General features: G+C 41.1%; 1 protein-coding gene across 3 annotated transcripts in view; it reads left to right on the top strand.

Moving 5' to 3' along the window:
- OCA2 (OCA2 melanosomal transmembrane protein) overlaps positions 1–18,563 on the top strand; it is a 409,422-nt gene that overhangs the window by 266,826 nt on the left and 124,033 nt on the right. For all 3 annotated transcript variants that reach the window (XM_041751148.1, XM_041751149.1, XM_041751147.1), the window contains 2 exons: positions 4,994–5,053; positions 5,654–5,758. In XM_041751148.1, the coding sequence (XP_041607082.1) occupies positions 4,994–5,053; positions 5,654–5,758 (165 nt within the window). The remainder of the gene's footprint in view (positions 1–4,993; positions 5,054–5,653; positions 5,759–18,563) is intronic.

Here is an 18,563-nt window from a genome sequence, read left to right as displayed (position 1 = left end):
TCTTTGCTATGCATCATTTTCTTGTATATAAGTTACTTTTTGGCATGTTACCTTTACTCATAAACCCTGAGGTTTATAATATAAAAGTCACATGTTTCTTATATCCTCAACTGTCTTAAGAAATGTTAAGATCAAATGAGAAATAATATAATGTGAATTAGTGAAAGAGTGTTCATTCACTGGAAAAATTAATTTTGAGGAGTGCTGGCAGAGATCACTGCTGCCTACACCTGAGGAGCAGAGATTGACCACCAACATATTCAGATTTACAAATTCAGAAATACCAATGGTTTATTCTTCTTGCCTTTGGGGAAAAAATAACAAATATTGAAACACTCCCTTAAAAAATAAAACTAAGCAAATGAAAACACAGGAAAACAGCACTATTACTACCAAAAATACTTAATAGAATTTTAAAATTTAATCTTATTCCTTTAGTTTAGTGTTTTTTCAATAAGAATTCAAGTTTCTTCTAATATATTTCTTCTGTGGAATATAAAAAGAGATTGAAGTTGTTTTTAAATTATAAATACCTTCAATAGACCTCTGATTCCAGTGTGAGAGAACAACATAAGAAGTTTATTTTTAGAGAATGAGTGGTTGTCTAGCTTTTCTGCCAGGCACCGAACACAAGGGTCATTTACAAACAAGATTATTAGTGAGTTCACTGGGAAGATACATGCATAATTCTGTGGAAAAATAGACACACAGGTATTTTCATTTTTGGATGTTTGCAGCAAAAAGGATTTACAATGAGTTCTTTATCAATTTCAATAATCTGTTTCTAACCTAATTGTGACATTCTCTAAAACATAGTGCTGTAATTTAAGTTCAGTTAAAATAACACCAATTATAATGTATTCCAAATGTTTATGAACATAGCTATCTCTCAGCTGTTACAGTGTCAAAACTTTCAGTATATTTTAGAGTTTTTAAAATCAGGATGTGTGTGTGTGTTTGTGTGTATGTGTGTGTGTTTGATCAGGTCAGATTTTGATGGAGATTATTTTAAAATAAGATAAGGTATCATGAAAAAGGAAAAAACAGCAGGGAAAGGTAGATAAGTGGGTATTTGATAAACACCAAAGAGCACATGACTTTTTTTTCTTTTTCTTTTTTTAATTGAAATTCGATTTGCCAACATATAGTATAACACCCAGTGCTCGTCCTGTCAAGTGCTCCCCTCAGTGCCCGGCACCCAGTCACCCCGTCCCCCTGCCCACCTCCCCTTCCGCAATGCTTCATTTTGTTTCCCAGAGTTAGTAGTCTTTCATGGGTTGTCACACTTTCTGATTTTTCCCACTCAGTTCCCCTCCTTTCCCCTATAATCCCTTTCACTATTTTTTATATTCCTTGTATGAGTAAAACCATATAATGTTTGTCCTTCTCTGATTGATTTACTTCACTCAGCATAATACCCTCCAGTCCCATCCACGAAGCAAATGGTGGGTATCCATCGTTTCTAATGGCTGAGTAATATTCCATTGTATATAGAGACCGCATCTTTATCCATTCATCGAATGACATTGAGGCTCCTTCCACAGTTTGGCTATTGTGGACATTGCTGCTATAAACATTGCGGTGCAGGTGTCTTGATCTTTCACTGCATCTGTATCTTTGGGGTAAATCCCCAGCAGTGCAATTGCTGAGTCATAGAGTAGTTCTATTTTTTAACTCTTTGAGGAACCTCCGCACAGTTTTCCAGAGGGGCTGCACCACTTCATATTCCCATCAACAGTGCAAGAGGGTTCCCCTTTCTCCACATCCTCTCCAACATTTGTTATTTCCTGTCTTGTTAATTTTCACTGTTCTCACTAGTGTGAGGTGGTATCTCATTGTTGTTTTGATTTGTATTTTCCTGATGGCAAGTGATGCGGAGCATTTTCTCAAAGCACATGACTTTCTGTATGACCTCTTGAATACTGATGTACTTGTACTTCCACCTTGGTACAACTGATGGTCATGGGACTTTTAAGCATTTCCTTCAAATCTTATAGGATTCAGTTTGACTTGCATCCTTCTCTCTTTATCCAGAGTTGCTGTGTGACTCACGTTGACCTCTGTTACCCTGCAGAGGGCTCTAGCTATGCCCCTGCCTATGTCCCTGGATGGTGATTATGGGTGCACAGATCAATTGCAGAGAATTTGGCAGAGGAGAAATAGCATATTTAATCTATTTTTAAATCTATAAGTTAGCTGAAGGAAGAGTATTTTAACTGAGTTACATACATAATACGAAAGAATATTGAATTCTAGTTCTTTTGGGGGGGTATAAACCTATTAACATTTATTCCTCTCTCTGATTACAACTGAAATTCGGGACAAAATACAAAAACTAAGTATACATGGACTCTGAAAAATAAACAAAACCAAGTAGATTGTAGAAAGGAGTTAATACTCTTGGAGAAGTGACCGTCTTGGTTTTTTTTTTTTTTTTTTTGTCTGATTTCCCTCCAGGACAGGTAGGCCTCATCATGGCATGGCATGGTGGCATAAATGCCTAGCACTCACATAGTATCCTCACCTTTGCACCCAGAGGAGCAGGGAAAGTAGCACCTGTGGGCTGGAGAATGAGGGAATTTCAAAAGAAAGAGCCAGGGAATCCCACACCTTAATTGCATGCATGAGCATGTACAATTATGAACGATGCATGTGTGGTACAGTCCCAGACCAGCCTAGTGAAGGCCTAGAGAACTATCTGAGATTAGAACCATTCATACAAGTCTCAAATTCCTGTATGCTGGACAGGCACAAACCAACATAGCAAGTTTAAAGAATTCAACAGAAACTTGAACCATCTGCACAAGTTTCCAAGTGCTGTGAAATCAGCATATGTGAGACCGAACGAAACTACCATGGGAAATATGAATTTGAAACACTACCCATGGATGGTAAGACGGAAACTGTGATCTGAACTTAACTTCTAACTGAAAAGGAGAAGAAAAGATTATCTCCAGAAGATTATAACAGGACCCAGAGTCTCCATATCTTAACATTGACAGTGTCCAGGAGATGGTATCAAAGAACTCAACATACAAGAAAGAGGAGAATGTAAACAATTCTCAAGGGGGGGAAAAAAAACAATAAATAGATCTTAATCCCAACATGATCCAGATATTGAAATGACCAAAGAATCTAAAGTAACTGTTATAACATTTAAATGAAGTAAAGAAAAATAAATTTGAAATGAGTGAACATAGGAATCTTTAGGAGAGAAACAAATTATAAAACAGAAGCAAATGCAAAGGTCAGGACTTAAAAACATAACACTTTCATTAAAAAAACTTTGTGGGTTGAATAGCAGAATGAATATGACAAAGGAAAAGGTCAGTGAATTGAAAATAGAACAATATATATCATCCAGTATGAAAGGTTTGGTAGAGTTAAGTGTTACATATTTATTTCATTTCCATATTATAAAGGAGTTCTTATTATATACTTCTATTTTAACTTTCATTTTTCAATGAAGAGATCAGATGCTTCGAACTGAGTTATTAGGTAGAGTGTTCAAGTATTTTCAATATTTTCCTTCATGTTGTCTTACACTGCATACCATATGCCTTGATATATGGGATAATTATATGACACTAAATATATAAATAGATAGTTTATAAGGACATATCAAGGTGTGGACATGGTACTGTGTACGTGTATGTCTGTATATGTACGTGTATGTATATACACATATATAATCATCTTTATTTGATATCCAGCAGGAAGTTTTAATCTGGTTTAGACCTGGCTTTTCTTTGAATCAATATATGAATCAATATTTCATTATAAAATGAAATAAAATAGTGACTACATTTATGTTTTGCAAATTAAAAATTTTATTTATTCATGGAATATTGTAAATTCAAAATGTGATTCTTATCAGGAGGTCGGGGCTGATTTTGTGGCATCATTGGCACTGCCTGGAGACATTTTCGGTTGTCACACTGGGGAGTAGAAGCCAGGGATGGTAAACTTCCCACAATGTATAGGACAGCCCCCACAATGAAGAATGATTCAGTCCCTAATGTCAACAATGCTGACTAGATTTGTGAACAGATGTATCTAAATAGACTTGTCCTTATGATTTTGTTGATATAATAGTAAACCTGGTTGCAAATTGTGATTAAAAAATTTGCATTCCACAGCCTTTAAACAAAGACTAACAAACAGCTGTACATGTGGATGGAGAAGTTGTAAACTTGTATTTAAACATGTAAAGCTGATGTTTTCGATATTTATAGTCAGTCAGCATGGTGACATCACAGTGAAAAGGCCATATTTGAGAGGTGCAAGACACCTGAGTCACATGCATGTCTGGTTCCCTCTTGGTACTTACTGTCCAGGATGCAGTGGGCAACAATTGATGCCTTCCCTCGCTGCGCCAGGGTGGCAGCCTGAGCGTAACAGCTCTTGCATTTACATCTCCTCCATCCAGTCTTCTTTCCTACCTTTTTATAGACATAATTTTTTCAATTACTGAGAAAAGTAATTTTTTTCTAGTACTGAGAAAAGAGTCACATGCTTCAGGTAAATAGACCTTTTCTTTTTTTCTTTGACAGTCATAAAAACCATACATTTTCTTTGATTTTTCTAAAACTCTGTGATGTTGAACTTCAAAAAAGAAATTTGAAATGCAAGTTATTTGAAAGATCTTCTATATGGAGTGACATTTCACTATATACAGTTGAACAGTGCTCCTATACACTGACCCTAAAGAGATGGCATTCCATTCAAATTTAAATTTAATGTGGACAGTAACACAAATCAATGAGAAATTCCTGCCTGTGGTATTGTGCTTCTCAGTGAATCTTCATTGTACCTATCTGATAGTAAATTATTTATAGACTGTATATTTGAGTCTGATCCTTTATAAGACATGAGAGCCTGGACCTGCTTTATGTTCACTTATTTTCATTTTATAGACCTGTTTTTTGAAAAAAAAAAAAAGCATATATTCTCAGTTTTAAACTGATTCTCATCATATATCCATTTCTTCTAGGCACTGGCACATCTCCACTTAATAGAATATGTCGGAGAACAGACTGCTTTGCTGATAAAGGTACATTAAATACTGCAACAGAATGTGCTTCAGCCACTGTTACTTTGATTTTGTAAAAAAAAAAAAAAAATCTGGTAAGAATAAGTCACAAATTATTTAAAAATTACAGCATGGAAACTTTTTTATCCTGTGTAGCCTAGAGATGAAGTGAGACTTTTTCCAAAGAATATACAATTGTAGATGCCTACAATTTTGCTATTAGCCTTTAGGAGAGTGGTAGACACCAGTGTTAGTAAATGAATGCACAGCCCCAGAGGGCTCTGTTGGGAGATCAGGTCCATGTAACCAGTATGTGCTGCCAGCAAGAATGGGACCATCTGGCTCCCCCCCCCCGCCCCCGCCCAGGAGCTAATTGGCTTGGGTATAGCTGGGAATCACTCTTCCCAGTTTCCTGGAGACCTAGCTGAGGCTCCTAGTATTAGCCAGGAAAGCCCAGGCTGGTCCTGTTTGCACATCTGGGACTGCCTTGGTCTTCTCCTTTGTGAAAGGAAGGACTGACAGCTCTGTGAGCCTCACATGTCCTACCATCACATCTGCAGTATGTGTGATTTATCAATGCCACTGTGATACATAGCACTGCTATTATCTGCTCCCTTCCAGATGGTCCCAGAGGATCGGCGCCTCGCAACTGCCATCATCCTGGTGGTCTGGGTGTCAGCCATTGCATCTTCCTTGATTGACAACATCCCATTCACTGCAACCATGGTGAGTTGCACTCTTCCTCCATGTTATGAGGACCTGACTTTCAGCCTGGACATGACCTGGGCTCACTCTTCCTTCCAGAGGAAGCAGAGAATGAACCTTGTCCCCTTGCTGCACTCATAGCTATGGTAGAAAGGTGGCAAAGCTTGGGTCCAGCTGGGCCAGGGGTGCTTAGTCCACACTGCAGGCTGGAATCCATGGGCCTGCAGTGGGCAGTATATCAATGCCACTGTGAGTCAAACTAGTTGTTTCAGGGTTAGTCAACTGAAAGCTACCATACCTCATGGAAAAGACCGTCTGTTTTTTTTTTTCTTTTTTAAAAAAAATTGTAAGACACCAAAGACAGGCTGGTTGAAGGCAAACATGAATTATTCCCCATGAATACAGAAGCCACCCATGTGTGGCTTCTTGCACTTGGCTTGGGCAGGATTTTGAGTTCTTTGTGTGGTCCTGACTGCAGCTGAGATTGGGATACACATTGAAGGCCTTATACAAGGCTGGCAAGCCCTGTTTCTGCTGTGTCTTCTGCCATCACTGATAGGTATTGGGCAGAATTGTGAATCCCTGGTGTGGCAATGTAAAGGCAGGAATGGGGGCTTGCATACAGGAACTGGGAGTCCTGTCATGAACACCTGAGGTCCCAGGTATGCTAAGCATGAGTGAACATTCCTCATGCTTAGACTTGGACAGGGGAATTTTCTCTGTTCTTGTGACCTTGACAGCCCAACCATACCCCTGCTCAACAGCCTGTGCAAGGAGGCTCCTGGCAGTGAGTAGGGCAATGCTCTCTCTCACAGGACCTTAGGCTGACCTCACACTCAATGTCACTCACTCATTGCTGGGATCACAGTGTCTGCAGGTTGACACTCAAGTTACCTAGCTATTATTCTTCCATGGCCTGGACTTGTTAATTTTGAGCTAATTCTGTGGCTGTTATTATTTTGTCATGAAGTACTGAATTAGAGAAGTTGTACAGAAGTTGTTGAATGTCCTGGTTTGTACTCAGCAGGCACTATCATGACTGTGACTGTGATTCTGTGGCCCCACAGAGCACCAAGGGCTGCAGCATTTCTCAAGCAGACTAAGGCAGCTCGGCCCTGGGCTTCTGACATGCCAATTCAGCTTGTATGTGCCTTCTATTCTCAGATGAGGTGGTCCCCAGAAGACACAGTTGTGTGCAAACCCATGAGGCCACACAGTGTGGCCACAGTAAACCTTGATCAGTCCCGAGGGGTCTGCATGTTCAGGAAGTTGCTACACCCTGCCTCCTGGGAGGCTTCTAGTTTCAGGACCCAGATCCTGTCTGGGAGTAGATGAGAGGGTACCTCTTGTTAGAAATTTTGGCTCCTCCATTTTCCAAAAATATGACATTTTCAATGTTTTCATTTTAACAATTAATTTTAACTTACCTAAAATTTAAATTTAAAAAATCGAGAGAATCACAGAGGATAATATAGTATCTGTATGCTCACCACCACAAAATGAGGAAGTTAAAACATTGTATTCTCTTTGCTTGGGTTTTCTTGTTTATTTTTAAGAAATAAAGTATTATATAGATGAACATGACATTCTCTGTTCCTTCCCTTAACCTCTAGGATTGTGTCCCTTCTTCCCTGTGCTGAGGGGACTACCCTAATGCATCTGGGGCATATCCATTCATGTGATAGCACACTAGGGAAGGTAACAAGGGAAAAATCTTGGTTTATGTGAATCAACATGGACAGACACCAAATGCTGAGAGACTGAAAATACAGCTATTGCACAAATTGGCGTGCAGCTTTCTAAAACTCCCAAATCTCTGTTCTATGACTCAGCAGGTATCCACAGTAGCTGCATCAGAGGAGAACATGGAGAGTCATCTAGGTTTTCACCTTAGTCTGGAGGGCCCAAACAGGTCTGGTTTCTGGGTTGGATTTTAGGTTTGTGAGATTCCCATATTCTCAGCTTTGCTGTTTTCCTGGAGGCTAACCAAGGAGACCTAAGAAAATTCTGTGGAAGTACTATTAGGTCAAAACAGGGGTAGAGATAGGTTTGCCTGCTTGTGGCCATTATATATGCAGTGAAAACATTGGAGCTGCAACCCATGTCCCCACTGCCTAGCATGCAGAGGACAGCCTGTGTTTCAGCCAAACTTCATTCTGCTGTGAGAACACACTCTGGCCAAAGTCATTCCCCAGGTCAACAGGATACATGTCCATGGAAATTTTAACATGTGTGAAAATGTAACTAAAAAGGGTCAGAAATGTGACAGATACATTCAGCATTTCCAATGACGAGGAATGCTGGTAGACGTGATAATGGGGAGACTGAGGTTGTGTCTGACAAGGCTGTGAGGCATCTACTCAAAGTTTCTTTAGAGAATTATGAGCATGATTCCAATATTTCAAGTCAGTGAGTTGGAGAGACAAAACAAAGTCCATCTTTTCCTGGGTGATGTCTTCTCCCCAGAGTGTGTCTTTGGGTTGGCAATCATTCCTCCAGTATTCATACTGTCAGCTGTGAGCTGAACTCAGCAAGTAGGAAACACTATTCACATTTGTTCGTGACATTTCTCTTCTTCCATCGGTCAGAGAGAACACCAAATAATTCAGGAAATGCAGAAGACTTAATTTCTAACAGGCAGGATCATGCTATTGAATTTTTACTAATCTCAAGTATACAGGGTCGAAAAAACTAGGTTGTAGATGGGCTCTTTAATTTGGATTTTTAATTTGTCTGGGTGGAGCTTCACTGAAAATTACAACAAAGCACAGCTGGGTTTTGAAGAGCACCCCAGGGTTTTTTTGGGATTAGCTTTGCTTCTTTAAATTTTCCTTATTCCATGGGCTCTCCCCTTCATTTTAACTTTTGCTTATTTTTAATGGTAATACTATTAAACAATATTTAACATTATTAGGTCAACTTAATATTGATACTGCATCATTATTTAGGGCAATCAGAATAGACATGGAGCCTCTGAAGGAGGAAGTGTGAAGCCCCCTCTCTCCTCTTACTCTGTGTCACTGTTACTTGCTTGGGGCAGAGTGGGACCCAAAGGGGAGGCACTGGGGTTGGATGGTGACTACCCATCAACTGGTTTGGAAATATTTCCTTTTTGTTTTGTCTTTAATTTTTAATTAATTAACTAATTAATTAATTGGTAAGTAGGCTCCACATCCAGCATGGAGCCCACTGTGGGGCTTGAACTTATGACTGTGAGAGGTAATACCTGAGCTGAGATCACGAGTCATATACACTTAATAGACTGAGCCAACCAGGAACCCCTTTAATTTTTATTTTTTTTAATTGAAGTATAGCAAACAGTGTTCTATTAGTTTATGCAATATAACGATTCAACAATTCCATACACATTATTCAGTGCTTATCACTTGAAGTGTATTCTCTCTCTCTCTTTTTTTTTTAGTATAGTTGACACACAATGTTACATTAGTTTCAGGTGTACAACATAGTGATTTGACAAGTTTACACATTATGCTGTGTTCACCACAAGTGTAACTACCATCAGTCCTAACATATTTCTGTTATTATATCACTAACTGTATCCTTTATGCTGTGCCTTCTATTTCAGTGATGTATTCATTCCATAACAATAGCCAGTATCTCTCACTCCCCTTCACCCATTTTGCCCAACCCCTCCTCCTCCCCTCTGGCAACCATCAGTTAATTCTCTGTATTTGTAAGTCTGATTCTACTTTTTGTCTTTTTTTCTTTTGTTGTTGTTTTTTTGGGGGGATTCCATTTATAGTGAAATCATATGGTATTGTCTTTCTTAGCCTTAATGAATATTTCCATACTATGTAATCCCATTGACATCTGTGCCTCACCTTTCTTCCCCTTCCTGTCTACTGTTGACAAGGAGCTGCGGGAGCCAAGGTGAACTCAGACCTGTTTTCATAGGCAGTTTTCTCAGGTCCCCAGTACGTTGTACTAGAGACTGTTGGAAACCTGCAATACATTGCTGATGACTGAGAATTCCCTGACAGCCTTTCTCCATTTAAATCTTTTCAGCCTCATTTGCTTGAACAGGAAGAATTCTTAGGCTATTTTCAAGTTAAAATGTGATTATTCTTGTCCTGGATGTTGATTTCAAAGGATGGTAATTTATGCACATAATTTTGTGGGTTGTCTCTGACTTCTTGGATCCTCATCATTATCTGTATTATCATTCAGGCTTGGTGTGGAAGTCAGTTTTTCATGGCTTGTTCTCATCTACCTTCTTCCTGTAGGTCTTTGTCATCTCCTCCTTGCTACCTGCTAGGACAGAGGGCAGACTGCCATAACCCTTGACAAAGAAAATGCTTTTTTGGGGGGGTAAAAGTCAGAAGCATTTCACATGTGCTTTTGTTGTTTATATAGCCTCATTTTGTTTTTGCTCATCCTGTCTTAAAACACCCAGGATCAAAATTATGTGCAGGGTTGAACCTCGTCCAGCAGATTGCAGTTAGGTTTAATAACATGAGCACTTAAAAAAAAAGAACATAAGCATTTGTAGCAATTAACAGTTCAGGTTCTGGAGAAGGTGGGTCTGGGCTTGAATCCCAGCTCTATCATTGTACAAGCTGAGACTGCACTGGGTTAGAGAAACAAAAGTGACAGCAGCAGAGAGATGCTGTTTCCCCTTTAGGTTGGCAGAGCTTCTGCAGTTTAATCACTGTGGTACTGGCAGGCTGTCAGGTTGCAAGTCAGCCCCTTGGGGTAGTGCCCAACTTCTTTGGGAGGGGCTCCCCTACTTCCTAAAGAGAATGGCCTTTGAGAGGCCCTGCAGTGCCCAGGCTGAGGGTCCTTCACCTTCCATGACTTGAAGACTGGCCACTACAGTGCCAGATCCTAGCTCCATGACACTGCACAAAAATCAAGTGGCACATGTGGGGCACCAATACCCTCAGAGAAGATTGATCACAGCATGTCCCAGAGACATAGGAAAACAAACAAGAAATTATAAGAACACTCAGGGAGGTTTTAAGCATTGAACAAAAAATACTTTCTGGAACTAAAACCTATGACTTTTTAAAAAATATTGAATAATTAATTGAAGAAAAGTCAGTGTTGGACCTGAGTGAGTGGATTTGAAGCCAAGTGAAAGTGCTAACTAAAAGTACAGAGCAAAAGTACAAAGGAATAGAATCATGAAAAAAGATAGGATTTGGTGAGACCCAGGAGACCTAGCATGGTAATGATAAGAGTTCCAGGAAGAAGAAAAGGAATGCATTACATTGACAATGTGCAACCTCTCCATCTCAAGTGGAGTCTGGGTGTCAGCAGCCTTGGAGCTTCTACAGATGCATGTCTTGGCTACCCAGACTACCAATTCAGAACCTGCACATGGACAAGATGTGACCACCTGCACATGTGCACTGGAGATGTGCTGGTCTGGTCCAAGGCCCCATCTGGGGGTGTTTCCCTACCACTATAAATATGAACCTGCCACTGCAGAACTACAATTCCACCCCCTCCATTCTCAGGATCTCCTGTGAAGATGCAAACTGTCCTTGGTATTTACCTGGGGCACTTGTTAAATTGCATACAAAAGGAATCCAGCCAGGAGTGGGTAATTCTTCAGAGGCCCAAGCACGTTCCCATCTAACAGAAATGGCTGGGACAAATCTCTAGATTGAGTGTCCAAATTTAATGTCTCACCTGGGGACAGTTGGCAGGTATCAGCAGCAAAATGAGAAATCAGCAAGAGTGCTAGCTGGGGATAAGTGAACACTGACCCCCAGTGGTGGTGGGTTTAAGGAAGGCAGGTGGTAGGTACAGGGAGGATTGGTGTGGTGAGTAGAGGGAGAGCAGGTGTGCTGGGCACAGGGAGTGGTAGATGCAGAAAGGGAACGTGATATGGGCTTAGAGAGAGGGCAAGGTACTCTGGGTCAGAGGGAGGGCAATACCTGTCTGGTTGTGATGCATCGTCTCCCTACAAGGAAGTAGGCTTAGTGTGTGAACTTACTTGATTAAAAAAAAAAAAAAGCAGGTATCACTATATTTCTCTGAAAAATTCTCAACTCTCGAATGTTGACAGTAAATTCAAATTTCAAAAATGATCCTGCTGGCTTCTGCTGTTTACATTCTTTCACAGAATAGCCTCTCCTCTTGGAGCCCACTGTGTGATATTACACAGGGATGTACTAGAGCAGCTGTCCACCTGAAAGTGCCATGCCTGCCCCTTTGCATTGCCTCATGTCCCAGGACAGCCCCTTGCCCTGTTGTTGGCTACCTGGGCCACCTCATGCCCTCTCTGAGCATCTTGTGCCATGCATTTTTTTCACCCCTGTAAGGGACAGCCTAGCCAGCCTCCCTTTGTTAATTCTCCTGCCACTCTGTCAGGAGCCATCCTTCCTAGGGTCCTGGATCAGAGGCCCATTGTAGGCGTTAAAGGTCAGGCAGCAAGGCATGTGTCCTGCTCAGATATATGAAAAAGAGCTTTATATGTGTTTTTGGATGAAGTAATATTGCAATATTTGAATATAAGTGTATAGACTTAAAAATGATGGAATGCTTTTGTTTAATAATGTCAACATATGCTAGCAATTACATTCTGGGGAACTACTTTTTTTTTAATTGGAGTTCAGTTTGCCAACATACAGCATAACACCAGTGCTCATCCTGCCAAGTGCCCCCCTCAGGGCCCATCCCCCAGTCACCCCAACCCCCCACCCACCTCCCTTTCCACTACCCCTTGTTTGTTTCCCAGAGTTAGGTGTCTCTCATGTTTTGTCATCTTGGGAACTATTTTAAATTAGGATGACAAACTTTACATATTAACTTAAAATATATGAGCTAGCCACTTCCCCCCCCCCCCAGAACTCCTTGTAGGCATAGCTGAGGTGAACAAGTCAGCAGTGGGCACTGAGCTGGTCTTTTTTGTACAGAGCCGTGTGTGGGGATGTTGCAAGTAACATTGCATGGGGTGAGGTGATGGCTGTCCTAGGATGACTCTGTAGCAATATCAAGAAGATAATTGTTTTTTGCAGACCCAAAACCAAACTAGAAGTCTCAGGGGAATGTAGAGCATCTTGGCTTGGCATACCAGGCAGTGTGTGTAGGCCTAGTAGGCATCCCAAATGGGCCCTGGAGTAGGCAGCAGTCCAACCTCACCTGCATTCCTTCCTGTGTAAAGGATCTCTGGGGCTCAGCTGGGAGCAGTCCAAGCAGAACCTTTCCCAACAACTGCATGATTTTCAATATCTACTGGGCCATGATCCAGGAACCATCCCTCCTCCCTCTCTTTGCATGGACCCTAGGACATCCATTATCTAGGACTGAAAGCAGCTCACTTTGACAATGTATGGAAGATCTGGAAATTGATTCCCTTAATACTACCCATGTGCTTTAGCTCCCTTAAAGTCTTTGTGTACCTGCAAAGGGAAATATAACTCAGTTCTGGACCCTGCCCTAGGGTTTGTTGTTGTTGATAACTTTGTTACTCAAGTCAACAGCCCTTCCAGCTGACCCACCCTCCTCTAGACTCTTTCCTCTTTAAACACCTACCTGTCATGGCTATTATTATTTCTGTGTATTAATTCTTATCTCCCTTGCCTCTATTTGGCTTCACGGTCATTGGCAAAGCACTACCCATGACCAGGTTAAGCCTGTCTCCTGCCTCCCCACCCTACATGCACAGACAATGGAGAGAGCAGCAAGCACCTGCATTGCCATCTTGCCTCCCAGCCACAGCACTTCCCTCATGATTCCTTACTGCTGCCAGCCACACAACTTCTCCCTGGGCCTCATCTGCCCATGACTCTTGACTCTAGAACACCTCTTTTCTCTTTTTGAGCCTCCAGCGCCCTGCCCTCCCCTTCCTTCCTCACAGTTGATGACCTTGCTTCCCCTTTGTGACAAGATAAAAGCAGTCATATGGGAGGTTTTACAAGTAATGACCACTGTGGCTGCCCAGTGCATCCTACCTTCCTTCCAGTTAAATGGAAGGGATTCCTAGTCTCAGTGGAGGCCACCCCTGCTACCTGGCCCCAAAGCCACAGTTCTTTCCTACATAATTTATTTCTCACTCTCCACTACATCATCCTCATCAGGTTCTAAACATGCTGCCATCTCTCCCTCAGTGAGCCATGCGTCTCTATGGCTCTCTTCCCTTTCCTCTACTTCCTTTAACAACCAACTCTGTGAAAGCACCGTCTATCCTTGCCACCCTCATCTTGTTGTAATCCCTCTTTATTTTTCTCTTGACCCCACTGCAAGACCTCATGATATTCACCCTTGTGAGAAATCCAAATGATGCTCCTGGTTCTCTTCTAACCTGGCCTGTCAGCAGCACTTGGTAGAGGCAGCCTCTCTTCCCCTTGTGATCCTTTTCCTGTTTGGCTCCTCAAGGTTCTCCTCCTACCCATGCAGCTGCTCCTCTTTGGTCTCCTTCCACAGGTCTTCTTCACCTTTCAGCTCCCAAATACTGGGCTCAGTTCTGACCACTTCATTCTCTAGACTCATTGCAAGTGGTCTCATACAAGCTCATGCTCTAAATTCCACTCTACTCCTTGGCTTCTCTGCAGATCCTGGGGTCAGGTATCCAATTGCCCCTCTCACCTCTCCACCTGATTCTGTGCTTCCCCAATCCTCCTCACTTCCATTAAAATTTCATTTTCTCAGTTTCTCAGGACCCCAAATCTTAGAACCAGACTGAGCCCTTGCATGTTTTTAACAGCATACAGCCAGCTGCCCTTTGAAGCTTCCTAATATGGCCAATTCCCATAGTCTTCACCACTGCCCCCGGATCCTAGCCAACATTCCCCACTTGTGTATTGCAGTCACCTCCAAATTGTTTTGTTTCTACTCTCGCTCCACCCTTAAGTGTCCATTCTTCCCTGAGGAGTCCCATTACACTCAACACAATTCAGTCTTGGAGTGCCTACAAGCTTTCCAATCTGATCACCATCACCTCTGATTTCACTTCCTATCATTCTTCCCTTTATCCACTTAGCTCCAGCTACACTGGCCTCCCTAGCTTTCCTTGGACGTGTCAAGCAAACTCCTGCCTTAGGGCTTTCGTACTTCCTATTCTTTCTGCCTGAGATTTTTTACACAGATCATTAGGAGCTTGGTCTTGCCCCCCTTTTATTAAGTTTTTAAAAAATATTGCCCAGTGCAAAAGTGATACCCCCTCATCTCCTTTTTGCTTTTTAATCCAAAGCACTTAATACCACCTAACATTGTGTATTTTACTTGTTTTGATCTGTTTAGTTGTTTAATATTTATTTTTAAATCAAATTATACATTCATATAGTTTAAAGTGCTAAATCAGTCTAGAATACTTATTTTAAAAATAGCCCTTTTGTATAACTTTTATCTCATTTCTTTCTTGTGGAAAACTTTATCATCATTTGCTGCTTTTTAATTTTATTTTTTGTTTCTTGAATGATACTATCTGTGTATCTGCTCCTTTTGTGGCTTTGTCTTCTTTTGCCAGAACCCTAGCATCTTTCCATGTGTATCATGTTTGGAGAGGCAATGGCTTCCTTAAGTTCAGGCATTTGGTGCCAGATTTCATAAAGGATATTGGTCTATAGTTTTCTTGTAACATCTTTGCCTGGCTTTGGTATCAAGGTAATGCTCACTTTATAGAATGTAAGGAAGTATTGCATTCACTTCAGGTTTGGGGATAGTTTGAGAAGGATTGGTGTTAATTTTTCAGTAAATATATCTTTTAGGGATCCCTGGGTGGCTCAGCAGTTGAGCGTCTGCCTTAGGCTCAGGATGTGATCCTGGGATCTGGAATCAAGTCCCACATCTGGCTCCTTGCAGGAAGCCTGCTTCTCCCTCTGCCTCTCTCTGTGTGTGTCTCTCATGAGTCCCACCTGATGCGGGACTCAATCCCAGGACCCTGGGATCAAGACCTGAGTCAAAGGCAAAGGCTCAACCACTGAGCCATCCAGGTACCCCTCATTAAATATTTTTAATTTAAAACATTAAAGCATTTCTTAAATGTTTTGTAAAATTCACCAATTTGGAAGTGTTCTCTTCCCTTCAGTATTTTGGCAGACTTTGAGAAGGATTAGCATTAATTCTTGAAATCTTTGGTAGAATTCACCAGTGAAACCATATGGTCTTGAGTTTTTTTCTTTTTGAAGACTTTTCTTTATTGATTCAATCTCCTTACTAAAGGGCAGCCAGTGTGGCTCAGCAGTTTAGCGCTGCCTTCAGCCCAGGGCCTGATCCTGGAGACTCGCGATCGAGTCCCATGTCAGGCTCCCTGGATGGGGTCTGCTTCTCCCTCTGCCTCTCTCTGTCTCTCTCTCTGTCTCTCATGAATAAATAAATAAACTCTTTAAAAAAATATCCTTACTAAATATGAGTCTATGCAGATTCTCTATTTCTTTGTGATTCAGTCTTGGCAGGTTGTATGTTTCAAGAAATTTATCCATGTCTTCTCGGTTGTCTAATTTGTTGTCATATAACTGTTCATGGTAGTCTCTTACGATCCTACGCACGTCTGTGGTTTCAGTCGTGATGTTTCCTTTTCTATTCTTATTTATTTGAATCTTATTTTTTCTAAGTCTAGTTAAAGGTTTGTCCATTTTATTTATCTTTTCAAAAAAGTGGATCTTAGTTTCATTGATATTATATATATATATACACATATATATACACACACATATTTAAATGTACCTATATCACAGTATACATCTTTTAATCTTGTGTATCCTTTAATAGATTGTTGTTGGTATAGTTATTTTTAATACTTTTGTCTTTTAACCTTTATACCAGAGTTAAGTGATTCACATTCCACCATTTATAGTATTAGAGTATTCTGAATTTGACTCTATACTTACATTTACCAGTGAGTTTTATACTTTCATTTGTGTTTGTGTTACTAATGAGTAACTTTTCAGCTTGAAGTACTTTCTTTGGCATTTCTTGCAAGGTGGGCTAATGGTGATGAACTTCCTTAGTGTCTGTTTGTCTGGGGAAATCTTTATTTTTTTCTTCATTTCGGAAGTACTGCTTTGCTGGCTGCTTTGCCAACATTCTTGGTTGGCAGTATTTTTCTTTCAACATTTTGAATATTCTTTTGTGGACTGCAAGTTTTCTGCTGAGAAATCCATTGATGGATTTCTTATAGGATTTCTTATAGGATTTCTTATAGGATTCCCTTGTATGAGAGAAATTATTTTCTCTTGCTGCTTTTTGAATTCTTTGTTTTGATTTTAGGCATTTTAATTATAATGTGTCTTAGAGAAGAATAGGTGGATTAAAATTTTTGGGTGATCTGTTAGTTTCATGAACTTGGGTATCCGGATCTCTCCCCAGCTTTAGGAAGTTCTTAGCGAATCTGAGAAACCACCAAGGAGCCCACACCGATGCAAGCGCAGAGGGTTTATTAGCAAGCTCAAGCTTGGGTCCTAGTATACCCGACACAGTGGGGCAGGAACTTGGACCCTGAGGCTAAGAGGCGTAACACCTTTATAGGGGCCAGTGGCCAATGGGATTGTAACATACGCAGAAAGTTGCACAGTCATGTCGGTCCACACACAGGTGGCCATTGAATTACATCTTACCCTATAGTATCCATTTGGGCTGGCCTATTATTTTGCTCAGAATTGGTGTGCAGTTTTGGCGGGCACAAGTCGGGGTTACATTGTTATGAGTCGATTTCTGATAAGGTTGTGCTCAGCGGATTGACTAGGGTGGGGCAGCGCCTTAAGCAATAAGCAGGTCCTGTGGGGGTCATACAGGAGGTGGCAGGTGCAGCACAGAATGGAGTTTGTCCTGCTCTGCTTGTCCAAGGGTACTGGATTTTTGTTAAATTTCCTGGGTCCCACAGCCACTCCTTTCTACCTCCCTTTTTCTGGGACTCCAAAGATACATAGATTGTTTCCCTTGATGGTATACCATAAGTTTCATAGGCTTTCTTCATTTCTTTTCATTCTTTTATTTTTTTCTCATCTGGGTGATTTAAAATGATTTGTCTTTGAGTACCATGATTATTTGTTCTGCTTGGTCCAGTTTGCTCTTAAAGATCTCTATTGAATTCTTCAGCTAAGTCATTGTACTCTCCAGCTCCAAAATTTCTATTTCATTCTTTTAATATTTTATTTCTCTTTGTTGAACTGTTTGTTCTAGTTTTGCTTTTCTGTTTTTGTTAAGTTGTTTGTTCCCTTATAGCCCTCTGAGCATTTTTAGAACAATTATTTTGAATTCTGTGTCATACAATTCCTGGATCTCTATTTCTTTGGCATCAGCTGCTGAAAATTTACCATGTTTCTTTGGAATTTTCAGATCCCTCTAGACTTGTGTAGGTTTGTGTGCATTTGAAAAAGCAGTCACTTCTTCCAGACTTAATGGACTGAGTAAGGAAAGACCTTTACCTACAGGTAGGGACAAGCTGGACTGTGCTACTATACCTGGGTATAGTGGTGGAGGGCATGAAGTGTGGGGTCAGTGGAAGCTCTGGTTCTGGAGTGTATGGTGAATTGTTGGTTCATTCAGCCTGCTGAAGTCCACAACATTGACACTATCACTGTGTGATTCTTGGTGACTACCGTGGGTGGTCTACAGAGGCTACAAATGCTTTTGTGGTCCTCAGCATTGCCTCTACGTTTTTGTGGCTAGGGGCCAGGGTTGGCAGAATTGGTGGTTGGAACTGATTATGTGCACACACTTTGTTGCAGGGGGCAGCTGCAGGTGCCTGTGTGGTGGCAAGGACTAGTTGCAAATACACACGTAGTGGTAGGGGTCAGGACCAGCAGTGAGGGGTGGGGCCAACTGAAGTTGCCCTGCTGTTATAGAGGCTCTGGTTGTCTGTGTGTGCTACCATGGCTGCTTGTTCTTGTCAGAGGTACACAACAGTAGAGGCTAG

Source organism: Vulpes lagopus, chromosome 4, assembly GCF_018345385.1.
Source record: "Vulpes lagopus strain Blue_001 chromosome 4, ASM1834538v1, whole genome shotgun sequence".
Lineage (NCBI taxonomy): Eukaryota > Metazoa > Chordata > Mammalia > Carnivora > Canidae > Vulpes > Vulpes lagopus.
Note: the sequence above shows the minus strand (reverse complement) of the source record. Positions and strands in the feature narration are given on the sequence as shown.